The sequence below is a fragment of the Pseudopipra pipra genome, chromosome 7, assembly GCF_036250125.1.
Source record: "Pseudopipra pipra isolate bDixPip1 chromosome 7, bDixPip1.hap1, whole genome shotgun sequence".
In the NCBI taxonomy this organism is placed as follows: domain Eukaryota; kingdom Metazoa; phylum Chordata; class Aves; order Passeriformes; family Pipridae; genus Pseudopipra; species Pseudopipra pipra.
Genome location: NC_087555.1, coordinates 13,655,777 through 13,676,300, shown reverse-complemented (window position 1 = coordinate 13,676,300; position 20,524 = coordinate 13,655,777). Strand labels below are relative to the sequence as shown.

The 20,524-nt window shown below is 37.1% G+C and overlaps 1 protein-coding gene across 9 annotated transcripts in view; it reads left to right on the top strand.

Moving 5' to 3' along the window:
* PARD3B (par-3 family cell polarity regulator beta) overlaps positions 1 to 20,524 on the top strand; it is a 406,048-nt gene that overhangs the window by 172,919 nt on the left and 212,605 nt on the right. For 8 of the 9 annotated variants that reach the window (XM_064660627.1, XM_064660625.1, XM_064660626.1 and 5 more), the window contains 5 exons: positions 897 to 983; positions 4,478 to 4,603; positions 9,130 to 9,485; positions 11,139 to 11,278; positions 12,049 to 12,177. In XM_064660627.1, coding sequence (XP_064516697.1) covers positions 897 to 983; positions 4,478 to 4,603; positions 9,130 to 9,485; positions 11,139 to 11,278; positions 12,049 to 12,177 — 838 coding nt within the window. Of the gene's footprint in view, positions 1 to 896; positions 984 to 4,463; positions 4,604 to 9,129; positions 9,486 to 11,138; positions 11,279 to 12,048; positions 12,178 to 20,524 lie in introns of those variants that run through there. The other variant, XM_064660631.1, reaches the window with a different exon arrangement.

The window sequence follows — 20,524 nt, the reverse complement described above, 5'->3', positions numbered from 1 at the left end:
AGAGTGTTCTGATGCGAGTGGAAATACCCACTCGCTGTCCACTGCCACTAATCCTGTTGATGGTGTTCAGTACAATTTGAGGGGAGGGGGTGTTACAGAAGATGTACACTAGTATAGAGAGAAGGAACGTGATCTGCTGAAATACAGCTGCTACTAATTTCTTTTTTAAATGTTGTAGCCAATTGAAGTACCTTCCTTTTCAAATTAGGATCACCCAGAATAGAGAAAAGGTCACTGTAAGGCTGGCAGTGTAAAATACTCAATAGGAAATGAAACAGCAAAAATCTGTCAGAGGTAGTATAGAGGGTTTTGATAATGGTGTTTAAGGAAGGAAACTTTTTGATAAAATGAGCTGAGTTGCACTTTTGATTACAATTTGTTTTTTTCTTTGTTTGTCAGGCTGTACGCAACTGAGGGCAGAAATGAAGATATTTAAATATGATTTGACTAATTTGCTTATAGGCTTGATGTCCTTGATGTGTGATCTTCATGTTTATAATGTGGCCACATGGGGAAACTGACTGAAGCAGCTAATGTGGAGCGTAAATTAAGAATATGTAGAATAACCTCTCCCCCCCTTCTTTTTTTTTTGATGATGAAGTCTCTCCTCACTTAAAAGCTTATTCTTTAATATTCTAATTAATTTACTTGGGGGTTAACTTAGGAAAATATCTAGTAACTGATTTCTTTCCCTTTTAAAATACAAAAATGCTAATATAAAAAAATAAAGAATTGCATAGCTGTTTTACTTTTCATCATATTTTTATATATTAGTGAGCTCTGAGTCAAATATTTTTTCTACCCTTTCCACTCTCTGATCAATCAGGAATTTGTTTTTAACATAGAGAATTCTGTGAATAAGCATATGAGATGTGTTTTCCTATGCTCTTTTTTAGTGAATTGACAAAAACAGTGGAGATTTCTGGGGAAGGTGGACCCTTGGGAATACATGTAGTGCCCTTCTTTTCATCTTTGAGTGGAAGGTAAGATATTTTCTGCATTGCTCAAGAAGTATATTAATGAAAGGATTTCAGTTGTGCTTGTCTTCAAATACCTCCTTTTTACCATAAGGAAAACAAATACTTTAAAGAAAATTGGTGTATGACACTGTTTTCTGTTACCGAAATATTAACTAGCCTAAGTTCTATATTGGGCAACCATAGAGTCATTTAGGTTGGAGAAGATCTCCAAAGTAATTGAGTCTAGTCTTTGACAGATCTCCACCTTGTCAGCTAGACCATAGCACTAGGTGCCACGTCCAGTTCTTTCAGTCAATACCACCCTCTTTGTTCATATATGTCCTTTTAATTGCCTCTGTTTTTATTCTCTGAATGGTAAGCTAGACTGTAGTTTTGTGTGGTGTTTAGTTGGGTTTGGTTGTGTTGCTGGTTTTTTGTTTGTTTCTTCCAGTTTACTGTTGTTTGTTTTGTTTGGATTTTCCTAATCGGATGTCTCTGCATAGGTCCGTCCTTAGTGATATATCAGGCACGAAAAGTCAAAAAAATTGCTTGCCTGTTCACATCTCATATTTTTCAAGCCATCTTTCAGATTTGGTTGTATAGCATTTAGAAAATGTGCACTGTATCATGAACTTTTCTTTGTCACAATGCGATTACTTTAATTATAAATGATTTAACATAGTCTGTTGAGATCACAAAAGCCTATTATAGCAGTGTGCTCATATTGATGTGCTGTAGTTAAGACTGCGTCAGCATTTTTGTTATAACTGTTTTCCAAGCTAGGTAACTCAGATGTGTTTAAAAAAAAAAAATAAAAAAAAATCTAGCCTGAAATTTTACATACAGAGGGTTAGCCAGAGAGTTAATTTGACCCTGGCAGCCGTGAATAAGAGCTATAAATGACTCTATAGTAAAATGGCTGCCTGTAACACAAAGATAATTATTGCAAAAGTAAAATTTGTCTAATTCTTAAATGTTTCTTTACTGTCAACTTGCATGTAGGACAGAGAATGTGAAGGATTGAATTACCTTGTAAAGGTCTGTGTGTATAAATGTTTTCTTGGCAAGATCTGAGTTTGTAAGTGGACCCAAATCAATTAGGATTGTTTTATTTACCGAAAGGGAAAATAGATGTCCACCTGCTGCCTGTAAAAATGTCATCACTGTCTCAAGAAGAAAGTTGGTCTTCGATGGGAACTGTAGGAGGTCCGAATTGTGTCCTTGGCTGTGCAGGCTGCCTGTTTGTCTTGAAAGAGGCACTTATGTTTGTTACCACACTATGAAATGCAGATTTTATATAGGCATGCCATAAAAGTTGTAGTGTGTACACTGTATTTCAAGATCATTCATTAAAAAAAAAGTGATAAAATTGCAAGCTATTAAAATCAGTAATTATTGTGACTGAAATACAGTTCTGTACTCAAGTATCACTGTGTTGAGTGCAACCTTTAAAGCCATGAAGAAGTGGCATTCTTTGGTCTACATTACATGCATGTTAATATGTCCCTATTTACAAATGCTTTTGGGGATCCCTTGGAGCAGAATAGCCTTTGAGAGATTAACTACTTGTTGTTTAGACAGTTGTCTAGCAATGTTAATGACCCTTGGCAGAACCCTACTGATACCTTTGTTAAAGCACTAGAGTGACTTAAATCGCTTGACCCTCTTATTTAATCAAGCCTGAGACTCGTGTATAAACTGTAACTCATCATAACATGAGAAAGTACAGGAGAGCATCTTTTGTTTCTGTTAATGAAATGATAGAATTTATAGGGACATACTGGCCATGACTAACTTGGTCTGGTATTTCAATCGTAAAGTTATCTTCTAATAAGGTAATGCTGGCTTTAGCCTGGTGCTGCCACAGACCAAAGATTTTTTAAGAGGTCATTAAAAAATAGTACTAATTTACAAAATCGTAGTTTACAGAACTACAAAAAGTAGTGGAAATAATTCCCCCCTTTCTTTTGCAGTTAAATATAATGAAAAAAGGAAATTAAAATTTAATAGTGCATTAAAATAATGCTAAAATTGAGGCTGTGTAAAAAAAGTAATGGAGGAGTGAATTTAGGCTGCCACAGCATATGTAACTCAAGCCACTCAGTCAGTGCAGCACACACAACAAGTTCCAGATAAGTGGGCTGTCCTATTGCATTATATGGATGCAGCATCTAAGCACATAGGATTAGTGAGCAACAGCTTAATTTGTAATTTCTTTTATTTCTCTACTTTTACTGGTTTGCATCTTAACATAATTGTATTTCATTAGTTCTTAGGATTTAGATTTTTGATTGTCATCAAAAGGGCTGTGGCCCCTCACCACTGTCTCTTGTAAGAGAATCTTTATGCTATTAAAACACTTTTTTTCCTGTTAGATCTTTTGAAGAAGTAATATTCAGTAGGAACCAAGTTTTCACTTTGTAATTTATAGGACACAAGTATAAATTTTTAAATCTTATTATACAGTTAATCTAAAATCAGATGCACAGTGAATATAGTGTCATTTGAAATAGTTAATGGCATGCTGCAAATCTGTTGAATGGACATATATATGAGGGGCTCATGAAGCTGAGACAAAAATACAAGACTTCTGTTTTGTGATTGGAGTTCTGGCACCTTGAAAATTGCACATTAATATTTTATGGAGTCTAACCAATAGAAAATGGTCTCTAAAGGTCATCTGCCTTTGATGCTGATGTGGTATGGAATTTAGTGGACAAAGATTGATTATAAAAGTTCTTCACAAACACACGGTTGTCAGGGTCTTTTGGGCATTGTACTGGTATCATTGGATATATCTATGTTGAATTATAGTTTGCAATACAGAGATGCCCCAGCTAGGTCAGGACTAGCCTGGCGCTCCCAGCAGAGTTATCAACACTGGAGTTTTGCACCACCCACACATGTTCACTTACTGCATTATTCTGTGCTGCACCTCAGTGTTCACTTGCACTTAGCCTGTTAACAAACAACTTGGGTTTTAAAATTCTGCTGCTGTTCTGCCACATGAGTCTGTAGTATCACTGTCTTGTATCAAAGCAAGGGGCTTTGGCAACTTAAAAGTTTCCCAGACTTTTCAGAAGTAGAAATGTCAGTTGTTTTTTGTCTTAAATTGTAATGCCTGTTTATTTTGTTGTAGTTAAGGTAGAAAATTACTTTTAATCTGTTCTTTTCTTTGGAGCAATGTAATCTTACTTAGTGGAAGAAAAATATTGCGTAAGCTACATTGGCATTTTTAACTGGAGTGGAGATATAGGTGTTTTCTTCTGTTTTCTCCAAGTATGACCTACAGAAGTTAATGCTTCTGAAGTTCTGTAGTATAGCCTTAATGTCCAGCAATTCTTCTTGGTGTTTCTTGGAATCCCCTCTTTTTTAGTTAATAAGTGAGCTGGAAATCCTTTCTCTAGGTTAAGCACTTCATAGCCATCTCCTCTGTCATCTCCTACACAGAGATTAATATCTATGTTTACTTGCTATAAATTCATATCAGCACAATAAGGATAGTTTTTGCCTTTTAGGATGCTGGGACTCTTCATCCGTGGTATTGAAGAAGACAGCAGATCTAGGCGTGATGGTCTTTTCCATGAAAATGAGTGCATTGTGAAGATTAACCACGTGGACCTTACAGATAAAACCTTTGCACAGTAAGTGCTGGTTTAGTGATACTTCTAACTACCCAGGATTTTATACAGTGCTGTGTTTAAGTGATTCTTAAAGGGATTAATACCTATTTGAGAGAAAATACCTGTAAAACTGATACCTGGCAGAAACATTGCAATTTTCTTTCTGAAACCTCCAAATAAGGTAAAGTTTGAGGAGACATATGTTCCTGTAGTATTAGTGAACTTACTGGGCTTCCTTAATTTGAGTAGCATTAAGTTTTTTAATCCCTATCTTCACTTTCTAGCGCTTTTGTTATTTTTACTATATTTCCCTTGTAATTTTTCCCTCATAAGACCTTCAGAATGAGTCGACTTCACAGCATGGTTTTTAACATTCTTTTGCAAATGAAATAAGATTTTTTTTTGTGCTGCAGCTATTTGAGCATTTAATTTTTTTTATAAATACTACTACTGTCAAACTATGATTAGTTGAGCTAAATGGTAGGTCTCACTTCTTATGACTTTTATTAAAAGTCTGTTGACATTTATTATCTATTTCAAATGTTTTTTTAAGTAACAGGTTGTTTTGATCGTCTGTCAATTAATGTGACATAGTTACACAAAAGAATAGCCTCTCAAATATCACAGATATTTGCTGTAGTAATTAAATAGTAATTTGTTTTTGCTTTTAATCCATATGTTTAGACAGCTGAGTGATTGTTTATAATATAACAAAAACCTATTGAGATGTCAAGGGAGTCAAGGCTTAACTTTCTAAACAGTAAGCCAAATGTTCAAGACTTCCAGATTAAATCAAATACGTAATTTCACAGTTAGGGATAAATATTTGCAAAATAGGTTTTCACGAAACCAGTGTAGCATAGGTATTCTTGTTTCTGAGACTCTGCTTTTTGCCTCCTGATAGCTTTTCAGTTACAGCTTTCTGCATGTTTGGTGGTAAAGGCATTGTGCTGTGATACAGTACAACACACCATTCTCTTCAATCCATGGAAATTCCTAAGATATCAACTTTATCAGAACATAAGTGCTGCTATCTTATTAAAACATTTGTTTCCTCACCTGTGTAGTTTTGTAATGAAATTTCTCAAATGAGATTGATTGAATCAAAACCTTGCTTCTCAAAATCGTGTGTGATCTTTTCTTTACAAATTGGTTGGCTTCTTTGTGTTTTCTTCTCAATGTAACTAGATCTCCAGAGCTTTTCACCCCACGAGATGTTTGTGGAGTGAAGGACTACATATTTTTCTGTAAGATTACTATGTTTTGGGACAGTTAGAAATAATGCAGTAAACTTTCCACTTCTCTGTCAGGCTTTTCTTCAAAATGAGAAATGCAGGACATTTTGCTTTCTCGCAGCTTGTGTAACATTTTGGGGCTTGGAAGAGAGCTAGCTTAGAGAGACCAGTTGTTAGACAATCTCTCTCTCATTGGGAGAGTGAAAAGTGACTTAAAGGTGATTGAGAGCAGAGCCCAATTTAGTTGGTCTGTCTCCTTATGTTACAAAATCAAGTAGTGTGGTTGCAGTTGCATTGGACCTGAGGAGAAAAACTGTGGGTAGTGAGGACTCAGCACCTGTTTGGGGACTGAGGGGAATATTTTGGATGAGCTCTAGCCTATTTCCAAGTCTTACATTGTTCTGCTGAATTGTCTTCCACACTAGCCTTCTACATCATCTCTCTTCCCTGACTGTGAATGGCTAAAAAACTCTGCTTTTGAAGTTGAAACTAATCTCAGGGACTATGCCTTTTTAGTTTTCATCTGGCATGACATAACCTGACAGAAGTCCAAGTTACAGAAATGCAATAATTGTAAAAGATATGAGAAAGTATTGTCCCAATGACTGTTGACCCAGAAATAGCAATCAGATTCTCCTTTGAGAGGAAAATCAGTTGGCTAGTTTCAAATTGACGTTTCTGCATAACCCTTGTAAAAGCTGTTTTAACACTTAGCAGAGACTGCTACATGCTGTCTCTTCTAGTTTTCAGCAGAGACTTTCTAGTGTTGCTCCTGATGATTGCTGCTTCTGCAGCTGTAACAGCAGCAGCCTACTTTCTGTATTCCCATGTTTATAATAGTTATATACTGGGACTGTTGGTCTGCTTTTTCATTTGCTGCTAATCTATTCAATTACATTCTGTTGTGTTGCAGAGTTTCTAGCACCTCTTTTAACTGATTCCCTTATTTCTTTAAAGTACGCATTTGGGGTCTCAAGAAATGTAAATTTCTCCATTCATTATTTTTTCTCTTTGAAGTGCAGCCAGTTATTTTGCCCCTGAAGACTGCATTTAGGCTTTCCCATAGGATGTCTTATTTCCACTATTTTTTGTTTGAAGGAGATCTTATATTTTCTCTTGCATGTGTTTTAAATATTAATCTTTTGAAACTGAGTTATTAAATTACTTTGTAACACGTGACCAAGTGACTACTTGCAAGGAGGAAGATGGGGTGTGAAAGAAACCCGGTTAAGATTTTACATCCTTATGCTGCAAGCATGCCATGGTTTCTACTATCAGGGTAAGGTCTGTCCTTGAAAACTTTCATGGGCTATAGGTGAACAGATAACCTATAACCTCTGCAGATGCACTGGGGGACAGTGGTATTACAGCTCTGAAACCTAATCCTTGAGGGTGATGCTGAGAGAATACCTTCCTACAACCTTGCTACCTTTCTTTTCCAAGTTTGAGGTTTGTCTCTAGCAGTGTCTCCTGTCTATGAATGTGATTATTCTGATTCTTGATGCTTATACACTCAGTGTGACCCAGATGGTTCTTTCCCACAGCAGTATCCATTGGGACTGACCCCTGACTTCAATGTCTTCATGCTACAGAAAACACTCTTTAAACAGCCCCTCCTTTCTGCCACCCAAAGCTTCGAGGTGGAGGCACTGTGTGGCTCTGTTGATCTGGGAAAGCAGTAGGTGTGTTTTCAAGACATTAAACATTTGTGGTGACTTCCTTTCTGTATCACTGTACAAAAATATTTACTGCAGAAGTACTTTCAGCATTGACTCCTGTTACATAACTGAGTATAAAGCCAGGACTTCAGTGAAATACTGATTTAGACTGACAAGCACACAAGGTAGGAGATAAGTAAAATGTTCTTAAAAGGACCCCATGATTTATTTAAAAATTAATGTAGCCATTACTTCCCCTCTTGACCCAATTCAGCTAAGCAGTTCTTGACTTTTCATTCTCAAATTGTGCTTCAGCTACTACTTCTGTTTGTACTCGCAGGATGGAAGAAAACCTGTCTGCTTCAACAGGAGGTAGGAAAGGAAAGTGTAGAAAGAGAGAAGTCTCGTTTGTTCCTTTAGAATCCAGGGTTCGTAACACGGCCTGATTGACCAAATCTACAGGTTATCCAAAATCCAGGGAAGGCTTTATGAACAGTTCTTTTGGCCAACTTGTCTTAATTGCCTTGCAATGCACGAGAACCTGAACACTGTATTGTTACCACGATATCAATTCACAGAAACCATGGATTTGGGTTGGAAGGGACCTTAAAGATCTCCTAGTTACAAACTTCTCCCAAGGGCAGGGATGCCACCCACTAGATCAGGACCCCATCCAACCTGGCCTTGAACACTTCCAGGGATGGGGCAGCCACAGCTGCTCTGGGCAACCTGTTCCAGTGCCTCACCACCCTTTGAGTAAAGAATTTCTTCTAACATCTGATGTAAATTTCTGTCTTTTAGTTTAAAACCGTTCCTCCTTGTCCTATCATTATCCAGGGGTGTAGTTGTATTAATGCTCTAACACAATTTCTGGCGTTGCAATTGAGCGCATCTGTAAAGACACACATTAAGTGAGGTCCCCATATCCACTTAGCAAGAGGTTACTGCTTGAAAGATGGGAGTAATATCTACTTATTTATTTATCCATTTATGTAGAAACATACAAATAGTTGCACCTTTTTGGTCACAAGGGTTTTTTCTGATTTCTGTGCATCCCAAGCCATCATCATTTTCTGTTGCACTGTTTGCAGTTAAAATACTTCTTCAGAAGATGTCCATTTATCCTATACCCTCATCCTTTTTTATTGCTGTGGAATCAGCCAGCGGTTGCATTGGGGATTATGAAGGAATCTGAGGAGCACTAGACTGGACTTGGGAAAAACCTGAGCTTGCTTGGAGCAGATGTATTCACAAGAACAATTGATCATAAGTGCTCAGTGTGCTCTATGCCAGCAAGAAAATATGTAGCAAACGCTTGAAGCAAATAGCAAGCTATAACTTCAGCAGTGTTTTGATGAGCTTTTGCCATGAGAACTTCCCTTCCTGATACTCTGCATGAAGAATTGTGTTCATTAGTTTATTCTGGCTGATATGTTTTCGTAGCAGCTTAGTAATACTGACAGATATGCCGTTCCTACTTGAAATGTAAGTAAATGCTGTAGTTTACAAATCTTATTTCATGTGTACTTTTTAGAAAAGGGACCATGTAGATGTGAAGGTAAGGTAAATTTTTGTCTTATTCTCTGTGAACAACTTCAGACTTGGTCCAAATTTTCTGATTAGTTATGTGAATTTCCATACCTTTCTTTTCAAGGGCTCAGGACATCTTCCGTCAGGCAATGAAATTTCAAAGTGTCATCTTGGAAGTCCTTCCTCCCTATAATCGAGAGCAGTATGAGAAGTCTGCTATCGCTCCTCTTTTTCTGGATAATGAAGAAGGAGTTCCAAAAGCAAAGATACCACCTCCTATTCATCCAAAACCTGCTCTGAAAACAATTAATCTTTCTGGAACAAGCAGCTTGGAGGCAGGTGCACAGGCAATGCTGCAACAAGCTAAGAGCCCCAACCTCCCACGTCTGAGTAGAAAGCCATCTTCTCCCTCACTGTCTCCCCTTATGGGCTTTGGCAATAAAAAAAATGCAAAGAAAATAAAGATAGACCTGAAAAAAGGTAAGTCTTTGGAGATTGTATGATTAATTCTGTATTATGTTCCCTATAGTGATATGATAACTTTTAATTTAACTAGTGACATTAAAAGTACAAGGAAGTTATTTACCATTTAAAAGTTCCAAAACTTCCAAAAGGTAAAGGAATGTTAACAGCAGTCTTCTCAACAGTCATCTTTTGGGTTTATGGAGATATTGGATATCTAAACAGTCAAATTTTGGATATATATTTTCCAGAAATCCTGATTTTTAAGACATCTCTGGAAGCTATTTCATTAACAACATGTGATATTAAGAGATGCTTCAGCCTTTTTAAAAGTACAGAATAAAAATTTGAACTGTTTGATGTCGATCTTTTTTATTTTTTTCATATCTGCTAATTGACCGCAGTACTGTTAAAACATTCCTTTAAAGTATACTCTGCTCTGTTTCACGTTTTCCAAGAAGTTGACCACAAGTTTACCTAAATTTCCCTGGTTTATTTTCTGAATATTTTTTTATTTTTTTCTTCTGTTATATGTATTCAACTGTCAGGCAGCAGGATTTTGTGTGGATGCCTTTAATTGCTGCTCCTTGCAGCTGTCTGTCTTTGCATGGAGTAACAGGTTTATGCACGTGTAGTAAAATGTGCTTAAGCAGATCCCAATTAGCATTTATGTTTTCTGTTTAATTTCTGTCTCTGATTCGGCTGAGAGTTAAATTTGATCATAGAAGTGGCCCTTTTAGAAACTGTCTGTAACTTTATTCTTTTAACACATAATGAATGTAATCAAGCTCTCATTTCTTAATTTTTGTTATTTCTTAACTCATTTTTACTTCTGAACTCTTCAGCTTTGCGTTAACAAAACCTACTTCAGAATTTTCCCCATTTTAGATCTAATGCTTTTGATTTAGAAACATTAATTTATATTTTTAGAAATTAGAGCAATGTGACACTGACATGATGGTATCTCTGAAAACTTATCACATGGGTAGTAATACTGCTCAATATAAAAAGATTTTTATGAACCTTGCTATTCCTGGTGATTTTGGTGGCTTATGAGCAGTATCTACTAATGCTGACTTTACTCCCTAATTAGTTTTTATAGCATTTATCTCCTAAAACTTGAGGTTGCTTACTTCCAAGCAGCAAACAGCTTCACTAATGGAAGCTTTGAAATACCCCTTTGTCCTTTCTTAACAGCGCATCATCAGCAGTTGCATTGAAATCATGTGACATCTTCCCATTTACCAAGTTTTCGTAAAATCTGTTATGCTATATTATATTATAATATATAGATACATAAACACCTCTGATTGCTCTGATTCTATGAAAGACTACTGACATTAATGTGAAGGCTAATGTTAAATCTAAAGAAAAGGCAAACACTTTAAAAAGAGAGTTCTTGCTTGTTTTGTATTATTGTGTGCTTACCAAAAGTACTTCTATCTGTAGCTGTTGCAAGAAGATTTAGGTATGTGTTTTGACGTAGATAGACTTCTTCTCTAGACCCTGCAGAAAATGGGCTCATGTTTACAGCTTTTTGTTTGTTTTCTTTTTTTGAGAGCTAAGCTGAATGAGTGTCTGTGATATGTTGCTGACATTGTTTGCTTACTTTTAATGACCATCATTTGCTTGTTGAAATTTATGTTAGGAGTTCTTTATCTGACATTCTAGGTCCAGAAGGACTTGGTTTCACTGTGGTTACCAGAGACTCTTCAGTACATGGTCCTGGTCCAATCTTTGTGAAGAATATTTTACCGAAAGGTGCAGCAGTAAAAGATGGTCGTTTGCAGTCAGGAGACAGAATCCTGGAGGTTAGGATAAACATCCATTGTATTTGCATTGCTGAATATTGATTGCTAATTTTGTCATAAATCTTTTATTTCCTTATACATACTGTTGATGTATAGAACTACAATTCTTACCCTTGGTTTAAAGAAAGTCAGTCTCATGGCTTCTATGCTGTTTGTCAAGAAGTGTTTTACACCGCTACTTGGAAAAATGGTTCTTTTCACAAGGGTCCATGGGATGTTTGAACAAGGGAAACCTGATAACATCTTGGTGCTTAAAGCAGATAAACCTATCAGTGTAGGAACAAAACCTTGCCTCTTTAGCTGAGTCCAAAAATCTCCAATTAATATGGAGGTTGTTAAGTGCTCATTCTAAGGCAATTTTTCTTGAATCAGTCTGTTTAGAATTTTCAGGTATCCTGTGAGTTACAATCTCATTATCTAATGGGTTATTTCTACTTACCAACCTCAAAAAGCTCTTAAGGTAAACAGTTTTAATACTTAGGTCTTGTTTCTGCACTTTTCATCTTCAAAGTGCTTTACAAACTAATTAAGCCTCACAAACCCCCTGCAAGGTGGGTAAGTACTACAGAGCTGCTTTAACAGATGGTGAAAATGAGGAGGAAAAGGTTAAGTGATCTGTGCAGGGCCAGAGGGGAGACATTGTGGGAGCTGTTGCTAATTTGTTCTTTGCTCTCAGTCACTGAATGACACCTGTGTTAGGTGAGGGGAAAATGATAAAAGGCAGTTCATATTCATAGATATGACATCCTCTGTTCTTCTGTGTCTGGTAGGTGAATGGACGGGACATCACTGGCAGGACCCAGGAAGAGCTGGTAGCTATGCTGAGGAGCACAAAGCAAGGGGAAACTGTCTCTTTGATTGTGGCTCGTCAGGAGGAGGCCTTTCTACCTCGAGAGCTGGTAAACTTGTTATTCTTTCCAAAGAGTGATATTGAAACAATACCATGTTTTAAAACTAGCCCAAGAAATAGAAATGAACTGTTGTCGGCAGAGAAAGCCAGCAAAGGGTAACCATATAGGCTTTCTTTTTGAGAATTGTCTATAGCTACATTTGATTTTGAGGGATATTTGATTTTTGTCTACTTTAGATGCAATTCCACACATTCTGAGTTTTCATTCCCCAAAATGACATATTATAAGCATAACTCACAGGGAAATACTGTCCCTTAATTTTGTAAGTGTGAGGTCAGGCAAAACTGAAAATGTTAACGACTAGTGAGAGTGGCTGCCCCTAGGAGATGTCTCCTAAGCCAAGTGCCCAACTACAGGAGTGGTGAGGAATAGAATTCCATTGCACTCCTTGTGAATTTTGGAAGCAAGCTTTTCCTTAGCTGCTAGTGTTTGACTTAATAGGCTCTTGCATGTCTTTGTTCCATCTCAAGTGCTTAGTTTTCACTTTTTTTTGGATTAACACTGGCATGAAACTGTGTTCTCTTTACTCTCACATAGATGGAGGAGGACTGTATCAGAGTAAAAGTGCTATCTGATACATACTTGTTTCCCCTCAAAGAAGGTCATCCCTTGGTTGCCTCTTCCTTATCTTGATTGATGGCTATACTTGACCTTTCATTAAGAAGTCCTCAGGATAAGGGAAGGACAGCATTTCCTGCTTTTGTCTCATTTTATCTCCTTTAAAGAGCACAAACCGCCTTCATCCTTTTCTTAAGATGCCGCCTTCTTGCTTTTCCTTTGGCTTTAGACTGTTGTCAGGATCTTCTACAGAAATCCTCCATTATGTTTCCTCAGAAAACATTGCTGACAGTTTTTCTCTTGTTTCCTTGTTACCAGTTGGACCTTGTTGAGGTCAGGGTTGCCTATGGTAGGATAGGAAGTTGGAGGGGAGTTCAGATTCTCTCATGTCAGTCTTTTCTCTTGTGCCACTGGTGGCCAGTTTTTCCTGTAGTAGAGCAGTTGTAAAGTGTCCTGGAAAAACTATTTTTGTATTCATTTTCCTTTTTTATTGTGCCATTTTTGAAGGAGTATAATGGAAGTTTTCAGCCTTGTAAGTGGGCATTTGTTGTTGGTGATTCCCAAAACTCCAAAGTCGGTCATTGTATTGCTCTATTTAGTACAGTCAATGTCTGTGTAGATCAGAGGGAAATTTCTGAGTCTTAAAGTATGGAATTATCTATTCAGTTTAGGATTTCTTTGCTTGCACAAGTTCCTCTAAATAAGAGCTTATTTTTTGAAAAGGCTACCCATCAACATTTTTTTTCTTGCTGGTTTTTTAAGTTATAAAGCATATTACTTTGAAAATGTACTTTTTGAAAAAGTGTGTATTCATCTTTTCCCTCTCCTCTTCCCCCAAAATTATGCATTATACTGTATTGTCATAGTACAAATTCTCTTGGAAATCACTGTAGCAGTGTGTGGGTATAAAAGACTGGAAGAATCTAAAAGCCATTTATAATTTTTACCTGCCACAATTGCCTGCTATTAAATTCCAGTCTCTAAAGCAAGGATTAAGTACCTTTCAAAAGGTGATTTACTTATGACTGGCATGATTGAAATCCAGAAAGTAGCCACATTTATCCTTCTGGCTTGACCTTCGCTTAGATTGCTTTCTCTGTGAAAAAATGTTGCACAAGTGATGACCCTCACTGTAGCAGTGATGATATGTGAATTCTAATGCTGCTCTGTGTTTCTTGTTATCCAAATCAAGTTCAACATAATACAAATGTGAATTACTGAAATATATAAGACAAATTTATGGACCCAGCCCTTCTAAATTAAAAAGCCCTTCAACAACATCTGGTAGCTCACAGCAAAAGTGTGAGTTACCATACCACTAACCTACCAGATGTTGATGCTAACATGATGCTTTTTAGAATTCATGAGATGTCTGAGAACACTCTCAGCAAAGATTAAAAAAAAAAAATTAAAATTGGTTTAGCTTTTTTGTTTGATTTTAGCTTTAGTCATGATATTACATTGGACTAATCCTCTTCTACCTCAAAAGTTACAGTACTGTTTTGATCAAAGAGGAGAAAAATGCCAGCCCTTTAAATGTTTGTTTTTGGAAGGAAAGGCAGTGGATAATCCAATGTTTTTCAAGGACAGCTGTAACTGAATGCTCTGACTATGTAACATGCATGCAGAATTTACCTGGATATTTGGGGATTTTGTTAATGCCTGGCAAAAATAGGGTAATTGCTTTATATCAGACTTGTTCCTGCTTTGAGCCGTTCTCCAGGGACTGTAATCTGAGATGGTTTCTTTAGATTCCATGTTACCTGTGGAAAGGAAAAGGAGAAGGACCACCTAGTAAACGTGCCCATTCCCTGCAGCTTCCTATGGCAAAGATGCCTCTGGAAGTTGGACCCCCTAGAGGCCATGCACAAACCCACTTTTGAGCATGTTGCTCCGCTAGAACTGGGTTTCTACATGGATTTCTGGAGAGAATTTGATAGCTGCGTAGGCACAAGGCAAATAATGTAACAAAGTCACAGTGGGTGGCATTTGGTTGCACGGGTCTGTAATAATATAATTTGGAAGCTGTGGCTTGGAAAAAGCTTGGTCTCATGAATATTTTCTCTTTGGTAAGATAGATGGGAGCAGGGTTTGGGGGTTTTGTTACAGTGATCTATGCTTATGAATTTTTAGCAAGTAGAAAAATATATTCAGAGTAGTAAAGCTTTGCCACAGCAGTGGAGATGTGATATGGGTGAGGATGAATCAGTGTTGCAAACAGGCATTATTAAATTATAGGGAATTTGGGCTTTGGTTACACTAGCCTGTGCAACATCTGAGAGTTATACAGTTACATTGTTTGCACATAATGAGGGAATAAAATTGAAAACCCAATCTTTGTAGGGTTATTAGTCCTTTAAAAAAAAAAAAAGAAAAGGAGGATCTAATGAGATTTTTTTTATATATATATATATTAAAGCAGATCAGTGAAGTAGTGTTTGGACCAACCACAGCCCATCCTCCTTATTATCCAGTTAGCCAAATGTTCCCAGTAATTCGTGCCAGCTGTTGACAGTGTAGCAGCTAAGTAAGGAGCTAATTCCAAAACTTGGGGGAAGATTTTGATTCACTTTACCACAGTCTACAGAGTGGCCGGTGATTAGTGCATTCTTTAAGGTGCATTTGGGTTTTAAACTGTGTAAAAAATGTTTTCTGAAGGATGGTGAATATTACAGAGAAACTGACTTAACTGAAGAGGTTTAGATTTTCCAGCTTTTCTGATGGCATGCACATCAAGCTGTGGCTATCATTCTGTTTTGTTTTGAAAATACAGTGTTTTGATCATGTATATTTGTTGCATGGTGTTTTTTCTCTAGGGAAAATGTGTGATCTGAAGGTACCATTTCTTTTAATAATGATATAAAGATCTCTCACTCCCCTTTCTCTTTCTTTATCCCTGCATTGGTAAAAAAAGAAAAGCTACTTGAATAAGAACAGCTCTGGTGTAACCCATTCTGTGCCATGACCCTTTGCAATTTTTATTCTATGTGATGCACATAAGCAGAGGAATGTGACTGGTCTGCAATTGCCAGAAAGAGTGTAGCACAAAAAATATTTACATGCATTTTTCTGTAAGTTAGAGCATATACAGTGTAAGTTTTGCATGTACTTTATTTTTTGTTTTAAAGATTTCTTTGACATACCAGTTTCAACTGTAATCACTATTTCTGTGGTTTCTTGGCATATTCACAGATCCCTGCAGAATGTAGGGTGAAAGGGAACAAACCAGCATTTTTACAACGAAAGCTGAATGAACAACAATTTATTGAATGTAGCATTGGTCTTTAAGTCTTTGTTTACACATGTGCTATACAGGAGAGAAGGAAGCAGGATGAGTGGCAAGTTCAATCAAGCATTTTTTTCTACTTACCATGTGATTAACTTTTATGTTTTAGTCTTCCCCTAGTTAATTCCTTCCACTACCTTGAACTTACATGCCTGAAGGAAAACCAGTTGGCCTTTTTGTTTCTAATATTCAAAGCTTAATTTCTATTACTTCCTTTTAATTGTTGCTTGCCTCTTTATGTGCAGGAAATAATAAGTGAAATTATAGCCTAGACTTAACCATTTTTGCAGCTGTTTTTGTAGGTCAAAACTGTGATTCTAGCGCTCAGTTACCCCGAAATGGACAAACAATTTCAGTCAGAAAAGGATTCCAGCAAGTACCAATTCTGTTGTGTTATCTCTATTCAAAGGGAGATGAATTGGAGAGGAAAAAAAGAAGTATACATTGGACTTTAATAGCATACACAAGATGGAGTTCTTGAATTGTTCTGCATAATGAAGTGAAGGATACACATGGCACTTTTCATTGCGAAAAACTTTATAAACTATGAAGATTTTTTTAAAATCCTGAGGTTTTTTTTGTGAGAGCTTTTGAAGGGAAGTGTATTTTTTGGACCTGTAGTTTCTCTTCATCTCGAATAGTTGATAAAAGAGTGTGGATTGCGTCTATATACAAATGTATATTTTTAAAGAGAAAATATTCTGTAGTGCAGCCCTCCAAAGGTTTTCAGGTTTCATTATATTTCAGAAGATGGTTACTAGTTCATTACAGCTTAGAGTACTGGAAACTGTGCATTGAGGTTTGTTGATTAGTTACTGTGGTCTTTACAAGAGTCAGTAAGAGATTGCTGTTAAGAAGGAATGTGACAATCTTTCCTGGGTGGCACAAAGTGTCACTTTATCTCGGGTTTTGGTGGGACTCCCTAATTTATCAAAGGGGAATAAATTGTTTGAGGAATTCGTGTGTCTTTAGAAAGTGGCCCATCTTTGATCTCTCATATGCAGTGAAGTGCCCCTATAGCTACCAGCACAGCAAACATGATTTTCCATGTGATAGCAGTTGTCAGCCTTTCGAGGCTGCAGAGACCTTATTGTAGCAGGTCTGCTATTGCTTTCTCTGTCAAGCCCATCAGAGTGTTATGATCCAGCAATGATATGTCTTTCAGATCCCACTCTTCCTATTTTCCAGCAAATATGAGTAACCTGAAATGGATGATCTGAAAGAACTGGTAATGAAACTCATTGCCTGCGAGAACCTCTGATGGTGCGCTGCCTGGTGGTAAAGAAAAAGTTAGACTGGATACAAGTAAGGAGAGAAAAGGATAATATTACTTGTACCGTGAGATAATGTATTTGCTTATAGGATTACTGCCCGAAACTCCTAAGTTTAGGAGCATTGGGAAATGAAAACTTTTTACTTGGTAGCATCAGTCTCAGATCTGAGGTTGCCCAAAATTGTTTGGCAGCCCACTTTGATCTATGAAATCATAAGTATGTATACATCGGAAGAGAGGCATATAAAATCTGGCTCTTAACAGAAATTGAGTCTTCATATATTTTTATATGCATTTATCCAGATCTACAGTATTTGCATGTAATAAAACCAAAGTATTTGGGCATTTGTTAAGTCTTGGTGGCAACTGTAATGCCTTGCCATTTACAAGGGTCACCAGATTTATTTCATATTCCATATGAACGTTTCCAAAAATCTTTCTGCCTTAGAATCCATGACAAAAGTTTTCCTAGGCTACCTTAATGTAAAACGTGTGCATGTGGTGTTTGAAGTAGACATAAAAGAATTATACACTGCTTATTGCTTTGTTTACCATCCCTTTAAAACAGTAACCAGTAAAATGAGTAGAGAGTTGGATTTGTACATCACAGTGTTCTGACCGGTTTGCCCAGCATATATTCTGAAATTACACAGTAGCAGCAATCTCAAATTCACCCGGAAAATACCATGCAATCTTCCATCTTCATGTGTGATAAAATTTTAAGGTTCTAAGGGCCAAGGTATATTAACTGCATAAGGCTCCAGCTCAGTAGGGTGCGTAAGCACATGGCTAACCACATATGTGGGCTGAAAATGGGTGTTTTCACAGTGACACTTGCCTTGACTGAGGACTGAACTAGTTAATTTTTCTCCCTATGTATCCTTAACTTAAAAGGTTAAATGAGACTGTGTTTTTAAAAGTTGAAGAGCAATGCACACCAAATTGCAAATACAAAGCTTTTGCAAAGGCAAGCCATTTCCATGGGTAAAACCTGCTATGGGTTCTCAAATATGCATGTCAAGCAAACTGGAGAATCTCCATTTCTGATGTGTTCAGTGACATCAAGTAATAAACTGAAATGCACTGTATATGCACTGGATGAAGAGCTGAATCTAGTTTTGTCACTTTTCAAAGCTTTAACTCCAGGGAGTTTACATAATTCAAACCAGACCTATTCTATCTAATATGACACAAATTTGTAGCATACTGTGTTAATGTTGAAAGTATCCAAGTACAGTATAATATATCTCTGTGGATTTGCTATTGGTTTTTTTGTCTTAGCAGGGTGTGCCATTAGTGACCATTTAGTTTTTATTGCAGTATGGAGTACAGGTGATTTTAAAAAAGCCGAGATGAAAGCATCTGTCAGAAATGCTAAAGATGAATACATGCAGCAATGACTCCAGTTATTTACTAGATTGTGACAAGATTACAACACTGTATTACCTTTGAGTATTAGTTTCAAGAGCACTACAGTATAGCTCTTGCAAAATACAGAATAGATTTTATAGTGAGTGAATGACTGAACTGTCAGCAAAGTATTTCTTAATTGTGGCTAAGCACTTGGAAAGAACATTGAGCACAGGGTAAGGGGGTATCTTCTTTTCAAGCTTTTCAAGCTTTTCTGCTAATAATAGTTACATGGTGCCACAATTTAAATATTTTTCTCAGAAAGTGATTGCAGAAGCATGCAAATGTCTTATTTCCTTCATAAACCTTTGAAAATAACCCTCCTGGGTCTTTTGCCTTTTTCACTTGGCTCTGAATGGCACCCCAGGGAGTTGACATCTCTTATCAGAAACGAGCAGCCAGGCAAGGGGCAGCCAGCATATTGAGAGGCCATAATAGTGTGTTGGTCAAGGGCACAAGACAGGTACTGAAAGGTCTCTTGTTGTGTTAAACAAATGCTATTTCCTTCCTGCCTTAAATGAGAGCTAATTTTTTTTTGTGAGCTTCTCTTTTGGCAAAAGAACAATAAGGATAAATAAGGCAACCTTTCCAGTGAGAGATTAGCACTAGATTATCATAAATCCACAGATTAAAAGAGCTGTGGTCAATGAGACCAGGCATTGTAAAATGAAATAAAAGGACTAACTGAAAGTGGTGTCCCATGATAGACAGAGAGTTAACACAATATTGTGTAAATGTAACTGTGGACTAAGTAGAAATGGGAAGAATAAAATGCACAGTACTTTTTTCAAAGGTTACAGTTCTGATTGTATTGGTGAACAGAGCAATGTCTTTCTGTTGTGGGAGTAGGAGAAGGCTAAAAGTATATTCTATGTGATCTCTAAACTACTGAGAATTTATTGGTGAGAGCAGTAAAATTTTAGTTGTTTTTAAGTATCCTTTATTATAGTCTTTTAATTAAGAAGTCAGAGTCGTCAGGTATAGATATGCTTCTAAAAATTAAAATGATAGGCAGAAGATAAATTAATCAAATGTATCCTTGGATACAGGTTTTCAGTCTGCACTACTGAATGTTATTTAGTACTGTGTTATCAGGGCTTTCTGCTCTCAAATCTAGCAAACTCTGTGTTCTCTCACCTTCATGTAAACTCTTCTGAACTTTTCTGTCTGATTTCTGGTGATTTAGTAAATGTCAGAATTGATTTTACTGAAGTTCCATGCAAGTGTATAGGTAGATTAAAACATCCCTGTCCTGATTTCCCCTGTGAGAGATGGTATCTGTTTGGTTATTTGCTCCGCTGTGTTTAAGCGCTGAGTCTGCACGTCAGGCGGAAGGATTGCCCCTTAGACAACGTCAGCCCACTGCCCTCTGGTCCAGGAGAGAGAGATCCTTGTCTTCCCCAAGCAACTGAGAGTGGCTGGGAACTCTCTAGAACGCTGCGTGGTACAACCAGCAGGGAGCTTTGAGCAGAAGCTGAGGCTCACAGACTCCTGTAAATATTAGAGAACAAACACTACCAGGCTGCAGAGACAACTGGGAACAGAGATGTGCATATCTAGAGGGGACTGTTCAGAGCTTGTTGCAGCTGTGGAAGCCATTGAAAGATGACAGGCTAAGATTTAGCAAAGCTGCCCCAAAAGGACAAAGTGAACAGTGGCAAGGACAAAGTGAGCAGTGGAGACTGATTCTTGAAGTGTTGGGTGCTTTTTTGGTTTTGTGTTGGGGGTTTTTTTTGGTTGTGGCGTGTTTCTTTTGGTTTGGTTTGATTTTAACTTTGACCCATGTCTCTGTTGAGTAAGTTTTATTA